Source organism: Neomonachus schauinslandi, chromosome 9, assembly GCF_002201575.2.
Source record: "Neomonachus schauinslandi chromosome 9, ASM220157v2, whole genome shotgun sequence".
Lineage (NCBI taxonomy): Eukaryota > Metazoa > Chordata > Mammalia > Carnivora > Phocidae > Neomonachus > Neomonachus schauinslandi.
In genome coordinates, this window is record NC_058411.1 from 88,883,458 (window position 1) to 88,896,998 (window position 13,541).

The 13,541-nt window shown below is 35.2% G+C and overlaps 1 protein-coding gene across 2 annotated transcripts in view; it reads right to left on the minus strand.

Annotated features, from left to right (window-relative positions):
* Positions 1-2,307: 2,307 nt before the first annotated feature.
* Positions 2,308-13,541, minus strand: part of CEP152 (centrosomal protein 152) — an 83,932-nt gene continuing 72,698 nt past the window's right edge. For both annotated transcript variants that reach the window (XM_021693969.1, XM_021693968.1), the window contains 5 exons: positions 12,425-12,521; positions 11,522-11,625; positions 9,123-9,279; positions 8,770-8,873; positions 2,308-3,341 (listed from right to left, as the gene is read on the minus strand). In XM_021693969.1, the coding sequence (XP_021549644.1) occupies positions 2,308-3,341; positions 8,770-8,873; positions 9,123-9,279; positions 11,522-11,625; positions 12,425-12,521 (1,496 nt within the window). The remainder of the gene's footprint in view (positions 3,342-8,769; positions 8,874-9,122; positions 9,280-11,521; positions 11,626-12,424; positions 12,522-13,541) is intronic.

A 13,541-nucleotide genomic window follows, 5' to 3' on the forward strand; every position in this document is an offset into this window, starting at 1 on the left:
GAAAACAAAAATACAACATATCAAAATTTATGAGGTATAGCTTATTCAGTGCTGAGGGAAATTCAGAAGTTTAAATACCTATACTAGAAAGGAAAGGTTTCACATCAGTAATCTAAGCTTCCACTTTAAGAGTAGACAAAGAAAAGCAAATTAAACCTAAAGCAAGCAGAAGGAAGGAAATAAAGATCAGAAGAGAAAGAAATCAATGAAATAGGAAACAGAAAAACAATAAAGAAAAACAAAGAAACCAAAAGTTCTTTGGGAAAAATAATCAACAACATTGGTAAGCCTTTAGCTAGGCTAAGAAAAAACAAGAGATAACGTGGAATACCAAAATCAGGGATAAAAGAAGGGATATAAATAACCAGCCAAATAAAAGGGCTGTGAAAGAACCAATCTTACACAAATTCTTTCAGAAAACAGAGGCAAGGGAACTTTCCAACTCATTCTGAGACCAGTATTATTACCCTTTTACCAAAGCAAGATAAGGATATCATAAGAAAAGTAGAGACCAATATCCCTTTGTGAGCACTCACATGAAAATCCTTAACACAATATTAGCAAATAAAACCCAGCAACATATAAAAAAGAAAAAGCACCATGATGCAGGATTTACGCGACCATGACATCTCTAAGGCCCCAACCTCCTCTCTGTTCTGACATCGCCCTTCAGACAGATGTAAATCGCCAGTGGTACTTTGGCTGTGCAGTCCCTTCAAGATAAACCTTCCTTAGTGGTTGTGTGTGGAGTGGACAAAATAAAGTAACCTAATCCTACTGAAATTATGGGCATCAAAAAAGATTAAGGACACCAAAAAAAGAAGGAGAAACCAAGATGATTTCCAATTTCAACCTTGATGTTGAGGGTCGAGATACCTGACAAGGATTTAAAACAAAGACAAAAAAGTAGGTGATCAATGAGCTAGATTTTCAGTTATATCCAGAGCTTGAAACTATCAATCACCAACCAGATCCATATGAAACATGGATGGTTAAGGGGTTTTTCCTAGACTAAGAAATGACACCCTAACTATTGGAAAAGGAACAGTATGTCTCCAGGGATACAAGTGAGACTTTGAAGAGATGGTATGTTCCTTTTTTCAGCTCATGTCAACTCAAACGCTGAAATCCAGGACTAAATTCTAGGCTTAGCTACATCAGGTCATCAGTTAAGGTGACAGTGCTTTCCAAGTCCTGAAAGGCTCACTTCTAGGTTCTCGCTTTTAGAGATGGATATCAGCAGGAGGATGATGCACCTTGCCACCCATCCAACCACCACCCCACTTAGCCTGGTAAAAAAATACACTCAATCAACCCACAAACACAGTCCATAACACAGTTGAGGGTAAGAGATATGAAGGAAAGCTATAATAAAGGTTTTCTAAAAGCACTTGCACTCACCTAAAACTTTCATATCCATCTCCAGGAATCTGAAAAAAAAAAATTCATCTAGAAACATTATTTAGGTGGACATTCACTTCTACATGGTTTAGAATTATAAGTTTCTACCCATAGCATTATTAAGTTAGCCAATTCTGCACTATTCATGAACGGTTTAAAATTTTTTGCTATACGATGTTTCATTATTTCAATTTTTAAAAAGTAGTATTTCAGATGAAAGAAAGCCTCTGTGAAACCATAAAAGACAAAGTCTCTAGCTATCACATGAGATTTGAAATAATGCAAATGTCAACTAAAAAAAAATTCAGATTAATATTTTAAATAATGAAACAAGGACACAACTATGTATTTTGTGGCAATTCTTGAAACACTTCTTTTCCACTAATTGAGAGCAAGGATCAAAATTTTGAGTAGATATTTCCAGGAAAAGTACATCAAGTAAATCTACAACCTCATAAACGTGACTAATTTCAAATACTGAATTTGGCTGATCATACATACAAATCATCAAGATTTATATCTTATTCTGGATGAATTTCAAACATATCAGTATAACATTTCTATATTATGAATTACAAAAGAATTCATAACAATTCAATAGGCAATATGCAAGTTTATTTAAATAATTTAACACTGCACAGAATGCTAATTTAGAAGTATAAAAATAGATGGTTTAGCAACCAAATATAAAGCACCACACAGAAGCAGATTACACATACACCTTCAGGCCTTTGGAAGATTAAGGCAACATTAATATCTCAAATAATTTTATGAGAACACTTTACTCATATGATAGATGTTACTAAAACATCTCAAAATAGAGTCCACAATTTTTTCAGTATGAAGTCTTCCCTTCCAGCTTTCTTGTCAATATATTAATGATTTTTCTTAAACACTGTACAACAATTAGTCTAGATTGACAAATGGGCTATCAAAGCCACTATCTTGTTGGCTAGATAGAGGAGCAATTAATTTTCTCGAAGGCTGCCGACACACATATGATGGTACTGTACTGCTCAGTTTTTTGAAATCTGGCTTTAATATATCAGCCTTATGATGAGGTGGGTGTCTAAGAGTCATACCGATCTCTGGCTGGGAACAAAAGGTTTCTTCCGACAGGTCTGAAGTGTGACCACTCTGACATTTCTTTGGTTGACAAATCATTTTATTTTTCTCTGTATCTGAAAGACAACTGGCTGCTGAAAACTGTTTGAAATTAACAGCTTCAGCTGGTATATCCAGAGTTTCTTGTGGTCTACCGTATAAAAATGACACTTCGTGACTGTTGCAGGGTAAAGTGGCACTGTTGGAATGCCAGCCTATGGGGTCATCCAGGTCCCCTCCATCCTTTACTAGAGTTTCCCGAACACCCAAACTTTGACTTTTCTCAGATGCAGCATTTTCACTTTCCATTAATGGATTACACTTATACACTTTTAAACCAAGTCTTTCATTAGGACCTCGAAAGGTTGTATGTGTGGATCCAGATTCAGAAAGACTAGGGGTATATCTAGGTGAGGGTTTATTTCCAAAGGATCCAAGAAAGGGGTATGCGGCTGAATGCTGAAGTGATTCAGAGCCAGTATCACTGAGGTCTTTCTTCTTGTGCAAACCAAAGTCTTTTTCACCTTCACAAGGCACAAACTCAGGAGAAACATTTTTTGGCGACATGTCTGGGTGTTTAAAATTGTTATCCCCAAGCTGGAAGCCTGAGTGTGACCCTTTGGAACCCATGTGCTTTGTGTCCCCATGCTCTGCGTCCTCTAACCGTCTTCGTAAGTTACAAGCAGCCCTTCTCTTAGGAACTTGGTCACACATACTTCTGGGGATAGTTTGTATACTGTTTGATTTGCTTTCAGTGTGACGTGATGTATTCTGAGTCACATCATTTCTTTTTGATTTTTCAACTCCAGTCAGCATCTCTGAAGTCAGAGGTAGTACTACTATATACAAAGGAACACAAAATTAGGAGAAAATTAACATTGAAAGAGGAGGGAAAAAAATTATGTTTTCATGTATTTCCAAAGAACGCATATATTTTAATCATTCTCAAAGAAAATACATCAAGGCTGGACATTTAAAAATATTATTTTACATATATCCATTCAATAAGGTTAAGCAATGTTGTTATTGAAATCTGACATTATTGTTATACATCTGATCTATTATTTTCTGCAACAGATATTGCATTTCAAGAGCCAACTGCAACGTTTCCAATTCTGTCTGATGAAGAAAATTTGCTAAAGAACCCCAGTGCCCAATGTCTACATAAGCGCGCGCGCGCGCACACACACACACACACACACACACACACACACACACACTGTAAAAGCTAAAACGGAGTTTCTGATTTAATCTACCTAAGACAAGGAATCTGATCAGAAGCAAAGCCGCCACATAGCATTAAATCAGAGAAATCATACCTCAGAGTAGTGTACCTTGGTCCCTAGATCATGAAAAGGGTTTGCTTTTATTAGGGACACTTGCACAGTTGCCCCAAATCTTTTACACCCAAGGTTCACATCACCATTCCTAAATTTACACAAATAATCTTTGAGCTTTTTAAAAGAACGTCTACCAATATCAGACTTGTGGATTCCTGAACAATCTCTGCTTCAAGCTTTCTAGAAGTTCAAAAGCCCCATTTCCCCATAGATATATTCAAAATCCCCCTGTGTGACTGGAAATTTATTGATTTTTTCACATATTTCCATCAGCTTTTGCTTTATATATGCTAAAGCTATTTTATTATGAAGAGAAAGAACCCATTTATAGGTTCTTAGGAGTCTTCTTTACAATTAGCAACTTCACTTTAATCCCTTTCAAGTATAATTTGCTTAATATTGTATTTAACTTTATAATTTATCTAATATCAATGCTGCATTGCTTAGTATGTTATTCTCAATTCCTTCACTTCGAATTTTTGAATGTTCTCATAGAAATAACATATGCCTGGATTTAAAAAAAATGGAAATTATGGTCTTTTAATAAGTGAGTTTAACCTATTTATGTTTAGTGTGATTGCTGATGTTTTGACCCTACAATAATTTTCTATTGACCCATGCTTTCTAGTTGTATTTTTCCTCTTTCGTGATTCTGTTAGATTGAAAACCTTTTCTTACAAAAATTTTCCCCTACTAGTTTGAGAGTTATATATTCTATTTCTCTATTAGCTAGTCATAAATCTTAATACACATACATAAACTTGTATTTTTCTAGCAATGGCTAGAGTTACCAGTAACTATATCCTTTCCTTGAAAATAGTAAACCTCTTAGGCATATTTGTTAGTTTCCTCTACAATATATTCTTACATTCTTTTGAGAATACTATACTTTGCTAACATTCTCAGGTCCTTTTATTTGTTCTATTACTTGTATCCATAGGTATAAGTTGTATTTTTTTTTTTTTTTTTGCTTTGTCTTATTTTGATTTTGGTGTCTTTTATCATGGTGCTGGCTTTCTATAGGTATTTGGTGATTCTTGGTTGAATGCTTATCTCATAGATATTCTGAGTATGGCATCAGCTTGTTTAAAAAAGTTGAGAGTGTTGTGAAAGGAACAAGCTGAAGGGTAGAAAAACCCAATAGCTGGTACTTTGGGCATGTGGGCTCTAAGTTCCTCCTTGGCGTGATTAGCCATCTAGAGCCTTGCCCTATTCTGAGACTCTTTTTTCCTGTTGCTCTTACTCCAGCCCAATGGTGGGGGTAGGGGAAGGGAAAGCAGAAGGATTAATAAAGAGGGTGGCCCCAACTGGTTACTGCTGCTTGAGAACATCAACTAATTATAATTACCTCACTGGTATCCCCTAGGCTTACTACTTCTCCTGCAACATACTGCCTTCATATGTGGAACAGTTTTGATACTGCTCCTACTTATAGCTGTCATCTTCTGGCAGTTTTGAACTGTTTCCCTCTTCAATCTTTCAGGGATTTCTCACAGCTTCTGGTCTATCAATTGTAACTTTTTATTTTTTAATTATTTATACATTGTTAAAAATTGAGGTGCACTTGCCATACAATGTTATATTAGTTTCAGGCATACAACACAGTGATTCAACAGTTCTAGTTCTATACACTGCTCACCGCAATAGTGTAATTACCATCTATCACCAAATAAGTTATTAAAATACTATTGACTATATTCCTCATGCTGTACTTTTCATCCCTGTGACTTGCCTCTTTTATAACTGGAAGTTTGTACCTTTTAATCTTCTTCATCAGTTTCACCCAGCCCCACCTCCTCCCCTCTGGCAACCACCAATTTGTTCTCTGTATTTATGAGACTGTTTCTGTTTTATGTGTTGTTTTTTAGATTCCACATATAAGTGAAATCATATGGTATTTGTCTGACTTTTTTCACTTAGCACAATACTCTCTAGATCCATCCATGTTGTCACAAATGGGAAGATTTCATTCTTTTTTTTATGGCTGAGCAATATTTCTGTGTATGTGTGTGGGTGTCTGTGTACGAAATCTTCTTAGTCCATTCATCTAGTGATGGACAGTCAAGTTGCTTCCATGTCTTGGCTATTGTAAATAATGTTGCAATAAACATAGGGGTGCATATATTTTTTCGAATTAGTGTTTTTGTATTTTGGAGTAAATACCCAGTAGTGCAATTATTAGATTGTAAGGTAGTTATATTTTTAACTTTTTGAGGAACCTTTATACTGCCTTCCACAGTCGCTGCACCAGTTTGCATTCCCACCAACAGTGAGGGTCCCTTTTTCTCCACATCTTCACAGTATTTGTTTCTTGTGTTTTTTATTTTAGCCATTCTGACAGGTGTGAGGTGATATCTCAGTGGACCTTTGATTGGCATTTCCCTGATGATGACTTACGTTGCATCTTTTCACATGTCTCTTGGCCATCTATGACTTCTTTGTAGACATGTCTGTTCATGTTTACTGCCCATTTTTTAATTTTTGGATTATTTGTTCTGTGGGTGCTGAGTTGAAGTTCTCTCTCTATATATGAAGTTATTATATATATATATATATATATATATATATATATATATATATATTAACCCCTTATCAAATGTATCATTTGCAAATATGCTCTACCACTCAGGAGGTTGCCTTTTGGTTTGTTGATTGCTTCCTTTGCTGTGCAGAAACTTTTATTTTGCTGTAGTCCCAATAGTTTATTTTTGCTTTTGCTTTCCTTGGCTGAGAAGACATACTTAGAAAAAAGCTGCTCAGGCCAATGTACAAGATATTACTGCCTATGTTTTCTTTTTTTTTTTTTTATGGTTTGAGGTCTTACAAATATTTAGGTCTTTAATACATTTTATTTTTGTGTATGGTTTAAGAAAGTGATTCAGTTTCATTCTTTTGCATGTAGCTGTGTGGTTTTCCCATCATTAAAGAGACTGTCTTTTCCCCATTGTATATTCTTGCCTCCTTTGTTGTAGATTAATTGATCATATAATCATGAGTTTATTTCTGGACTCTCTATCCTGTTCCATCGATCTATGTATCTATTTTTGTGCCAGTACCACAGTTTGATTACTAGAACTTTGTCGTATAGCTTGAAATCTGGAATTGTGATACCTCCAGTTTTGTTCTTCTTTCTCAAGATTGCTTCTGCTATTCAGGGTCTTAGTGGTTCCATACAAATATTAGGGTTATTTATTCTATTTTTGTGAAAAATACTATCAACACTTTGATTGGGATTGCACTGAATCTGTAGACTGCTTTGGGTAATATGGGCATTTTAACAATATTAATTCTTCCAATCCATGAGCATGCTATATCTTCCCATTTGTTTACATCATTTTCAGTTTCTTTCATCAGTGTCTTAAAGTTTTCAGAGGATAGGTCTTTCACCTCCGTCATTAAATTTATTCCTAGGTATTTCATTCTATTTGATGCAACTATAAATGGAATTATTTTATTTCTCTGATATTTTGTTATTAGTGTATATAAACACAACAGATTTCTGTATATTAATTTTATATCCTGCAACATTACTGAATTCATTTATTAATTATAGTCATTTTTAGGTGTTGCCTTTAGGGTCTTTTATGTATAGTATCATGTCATCTGCAAAAAATGAGTTTTGCTCCTTCCCTACCAATCTGGATTTTTTTTTGTCTGCCTGCTGTTTCTAGGACTTCTAGTACTATGTTGAATAAAAGTGGTGAGAGTAGACATCTTTTTCTTGTTCCTGATCTTAGAGGAAAAGCTTTCAGTTTTTCCCCATTGAGTATGATGTCAGCTGTGGGTTTATCATATATGGACTATATGTTGAGGTATAATCCCTCTAAACATCATGAACTGATGTTGAATTTTATCAAAAGCTTTTTCTCCATCTACTGTGATGATCATATGGTTTGTTGTCTTAATTTTGTTAATGTGGTGTATCATGTAGATTGATTTGTGGATAATGAACCATCCTTGCATGCCCAGAACAAATCCCACTTGATCATCATGAATGATCCTTTTCATGTACTGTTGAATTTAGTTTGCTAATATTTTGTCAAGGATTTTTGCATCTATATTCATCAGAGATTTGGCCTGTAGTTTTCTTTTTTTTATAGTATCTTTTTCTAGGTTGGTGTCAGGGTAGTACTGACCTCATAGAAATGAATTTAGAAGTTTTCCTTCCTCTTGTATTTTTTGGAATAGCTTGAGGAGAACAGGCATTAAGTCTCCTTCAAGTGTTTGGTAGCATTCATCTGTGAATACGTCTGGCTCTGGACTTGTGTTTGTTGGAAGCTTTGTAATTACTAATTCAATTTCATTTCTAGTAATTGGTCTGTTCAGATTTTCTATTTTTTTCCTGACTCAGTCTCAGAAGATTGTATATTTTGAGAAATGTATCCCTTTCTTCTAGGTTGTCCAATTCGTTGTTAGCACATAGTTTTTCATAGCAGTCTCTTATAATCCTCTGTATTTTTGTGGTGTCAATTGTTACTTTTCTTTCATTTCTAATTTTATTTGAGTCCTATCTCTTTTTTTCTTGAGGAGTCTGGGTAAAGGCTTATCAGTTTTGCTTATCTTTTTAAAAAGCCAACTCTTGCTTTTGTTGACCTTTCCTACTATTTTTTTTTTAATCTCTATTTCATTTATTTCTGCTCTGATCTTTATTATTCCCTCCCTTCTACTAACTTGTTTAAAATCTATCCTGTCATTTCTAGGAATGAAAGCAACTATAGGAAGCTGATGGGTATGCTCAGTCTGCCTATTCAAACTGAAAACTCCATGCTCTTTTTTCTAAGTTTCCAGTTTAAGTAAAACACAGACACAACTTTATAAATTAACTCTCACTCCTTACATTCCTTGTTCTTTTTCATACTAAAAATATTAAATATTTAAGAGAGAAGGGAGAAAAAAACCCTTTTAGTGACTCATTTTGACATACCTGACTGTGTAGTTTTGCTCTGGGATTTATTAGAAATCGGCGTTTCCAGCAATTTTGCCATTGTAGCAAGTTTGCTAGCAGCATTCATAATCTTTTTCTCAGCCCTGTGGGGAATTCCAGAATATTAAATTAATAATAGTTTAAAGGAAAAAATGAGTTTCCTTAGACCCAGGATTTCTGTTTTCCTATTAGTTCTGCCAATATTTAGGGTAGTACAGACATAAGCCTCTCTTAACCCCTAATGGCCAATCATGTAGAAATAGTTAATTTTGTGGTTAAGGAAAATGTTTAGAAAATGACAACATGCTGTCCTGGTAGTCTCAGGACACACTGTTTGTTTAGATTGAACTTACCCTTCCTGTTTTCCATTATCCTGCAAAATCTGTTGGAGGCAAGTCAAGTAATATTTGCGCATCTTTCGGGCGGTTTCTTGACGTTCTCGCAATACCTCTGCTTTTACCATTTCCGCAGCTCTTTCCTTACTCTCCTGAATATAACGAAGCATATCACCTAGTGGGGAGGTGAGGGAGGGAGTTGGTAGGGAGACAGGAATTCCCACAAAATGCATGTTTACTACCAGTTTTTCAAAAACAGGGGAGGCAGACTTCAGATCAATTTTCTGGGAGATGAAGTGACTAGAGGTATAGTTTAAACATTGCACTTTTCCACAATCATTAAAATGGAATGCTTCAGATCACTATTTTAGGAGACTCAAAGGAGAAATAATCTAAAAGTCCTTTTAGAATGATAGCCACATATGTTAAGGAAACAGCATAATCCCTAGGAAAACACTGTCATATTCTAAAACACTGAGGCAAGAAAATAAATACGAGATACAGAAACTTACACATTTTGATTATGTATTGTCTGAGTAAGAGAGGAGAAAAAAATATACCTAAAGGGTGAGGATGAAAGGAAAAAAGAACCAGACACAGAAAGATAGAAGGAGGCAATATGAACTAGAGAGACTCATATTCCCATTTACTCATGCTCTGAAAATCCATGTTTCATTATTTATTCCATTCTTTCAGCAGCACTTATGCGTACCCAAGTAAATATAATACTATAATCCATGAGAGGTATGTACAAAATGCCAGGGAGAAGGATAAGACCTATGTTGCCTTCTGAAATATACATTTAAAACTAGTGCACAGGGACGCCTGGGTGGCTCAGTCGGTTAGGCGGCTGCCTTCAGCTCAGGTCATGATCCCAGGGTCCTGGGATCGAGCCCCGCATCGGGCTCCCGGCTCCGCGGGAAGCCTGCTTCTCCCTCTGCCTGCCACTACCCCGTGCCTGTGCACTCTCTCTCTCTCTCTGACAAAAAAATAAATAAAATCTTTAAATCAATCAATCAATCAAAAATAGTTCACTGTTTTCAAGTTTTCTTTTTATCTTTGATTCAACATGATTGGATTGAGACTACCATTACTTAAGGTCAACATTTTTTTTTTACTAAATCTAGGGCTACATCCTACCTCTAGAATATCACTACTCTGTTATATTAAAGATTCAATTCATAAAGGAATCTCCCTTAATATCAGTAAGCTCTTCCTGAAAATTAGATGCTCTGTGCAAAAAATACTAACTGAAAGACTATTTCTCATTATTTGAAGTGGTATAAATTAAATTGGAATACGTGTCAACACAAAACCTCCAGCCAATGTCTAAAATGTTAAACAAAACACACACATACAAGTTAGCATATGAGTATGAAAAAAAATGCTTAAAGTTTCACTTCCCAACTGATGTGATTGTTAACAAAAAGTTGCTTTGTTTGTTTTGTAGTAATATGGACCCTGTTGGCACCAGCAACAACTGAAAAGTAAATTGTCTTTATTGATACTGAGTGGGCTTTTCAGAACACTACACAGGATTATGATGATCTAACAAATACATCTGGAACTTAAGACCTTTTCCCACTCATTTTGTTAAAAATAAAAGCAATTTTAAGAGGTAAACATACATTTCTCCTGTATCAACACTAGTTACTGTTCTGGGACATACATACAATCTAAGCAATATTATAATTAAAAAACAGGAGATAGTCTACTGAGAAAACATAAACCAGAGAAATGCTCTGCAAGGTATGCCTCTTACTGCAAAGGACTTGATAAACAAATTTACATGTATGACTTAATCCATTATCGAAATAATGAGAAAGAACAGAATAATGCCTAGCTAGATCTATTTTCTATGGTCTTTAAAAGCTTATGGTAGAGGGATGCCTGGGTGGCTCAGTCAGTTAAGCAGCTGCCTTCAGCTCAGGGCAGGATCCCAGGGTCCTGGGATCAAGTCCCACATCAGACTCCTTTCTCAGTGGGGAGCCTGCTTCTCCCTCCGCCTGCCACTCCCCTTGCTTGTGCTCACTCTCTCTCTCTCTAACAAATAAAATCTTTAAAAATAAATAAAATTTAAAAAAAAGAAAGTAATACTTGCTAATTTAAAACTCACATGACTTTTTTTTAGTTATTTAAGTTTTAAGATTATGTAATTTTTAGTTTAACATTAGTGCCCAAAAAAGAAACAGGATAATTAACAATATAAAATAACTCTACCCTCATGTCACTTCCAAAAGATATTGGGCAAAAAAAATTCATTGCTGCATAATTTAGAAAAGGGGCCACTAATTTCTTCTAAAAAGCAGATAAGATCTCAGAACAAGTAGTTTGAAAAATTCCCCCAAATTACTAGTGCTAGTAATAAAAAAGGCTCAAACCACCTTAAAATCCTGGAACTCTCCTCAGAGACTTACGCTTAATTTTTTTTACAGCTTTAATGTACTGTCCACGAAGTTCTTCCAAGGCCCTCCCATTGCATAGCAGGCAAGCATTTTCAATGGCCCCTTCTGACAATGACCTAAAAATGAACCAAATATTGGAAACAGAGATTGTTAAGTAAAAATATCTAGCTATCTATATATTCCAATAACATCCAACTGAGATGTGCTAAAAAAAAAAAAAAAAATCATATATCAGGATCTTTACTATATAGTTTTTTAAAAAAGAAGAAAAATAGAAACAAATGTTATGGTTACTTAAATAAATCATGATAAATCCACATGATGAAAATATATGCAGCTACTGAAAAGCACATTATAGAATATCTAATGACATATGGAAATGTTTATTTTATAACATTATATTAATAAAAGCTTATAAAATAGCTTACATGATAACCCCAGTTTTTAAAACATGCACATGTGAGTATAAAGGGGCTTAAATGATATAAAACAAGAGGTTAACAGAGGGTATCTACTAGGAATAGGGTTTTGGAAGATTTTCTTTTTTTATACTTCTTGCTATATAACAAGTTTTATACTCTTGGTATGAATATTATTGCTATAATTGATATTACAAAATAAAAAAAAATACTTAGAAATAAACAATTTCTTTAAAATAGTAAAAGTTGGGGCACCTGAGTGGCTCCGTTGGTTAAGCAACCAAACTCTTGATTTTCGGCTCAGGTCATGATCTTGGGGTTGTGACATCAAGCCCTGAGTGGAGGGGGCTCTGTGCTGGGTGTGGAGCCTGCTTGAGATTCTCTCTCTCCCTCCCCCTCTGCCCACCCCCCAACGCCCCGCTCACACTTGTTCTCTCTCTCAAAAAAAATAAATAAAAATAAATTTAAAAATAAAAATAAAATAGTAAAAGTCTACCTTGGTGGTGTTTTACAAAGTGTTCTCAGTTCTTCCAATTTACTCTTCACGTCATTGTTTTCTTCTATTAATTCTTCAACAACTTTAGTATTCTCTTCTAAAAAAAAAATTAATGGTATATTGGTCAATTAATCTGTTTTTTCCCCCTCAGTCTTCCTCTCCCCAAAATTCCCAGTGCAAATGTTTATAGAGGAGATTGTGCAAATGGCAGTTGCTCCCTGTGTCATTCGTTTCCTGATGAGTCCTCATCTGACCACTCCCTGTTCTGGTTTCTCAGCACTTAAAAACTGTATTACATCCACATCTTGCTTTGGGTTACACACTGCCCTGGAATAGGCTTCCAACTGTTTCACATGCATCTATTTTTTCCCAGCTAGACTGAAGCTCTGTTGAAACATACTGGGTCTTCTATTTTCATGTTCCTCCTGGATCCTGGTACAGTCTATGCTCATATATACGATCATTGAACAAGCACTGCTATACAAAATAAAAAGAAAATTAAGATTAAGTAGGTACCACTCTCACAATTAATGTAAGATTTTCAATTCTTTGAACTTCTGAGAAGAGGATGAGGAGACTAATGGCATCCATATGGAATGGAGGACAAAGCATGAATTTCAGAGTGAGAGAGACATGGGTTTAAGTCCTAGCTCTGCTTCTTTACCAGTTAAATGAGCTTAGGCAAATTACTTACGCTTTCTGAACCTGAGTTTTTTCATATGTTAAATGGAGATAGTATTACTTACCATTAAGATAATAGAAGTAAAATCATAAGTGCACAGCGCCTGATACAAAGTCTGGCAATACCAGTGTTTAATAACTATGAACAGGACACACCGTTTTTCCTACCACGCCACCCTCTCAACACACCCTGTAAGTTGAGTAATGAGCCACTCTATTCCTCCTAGACATAACTTGTATATTTTTAAATCACTCACTCTTACTCCACCACTTTTCAACAAATGCTACCAGCACAGTAGAAAACGGAATTTAACAAAAAAGCAACCATAATAGCAAAAACATTATCAACTAAGAGATGTACGTTAAGACAAACACTGAAATCAAACTATCAAATGACTTAATTCTGACCCCGATCCCTTTTATCAGCCTGTTGTTT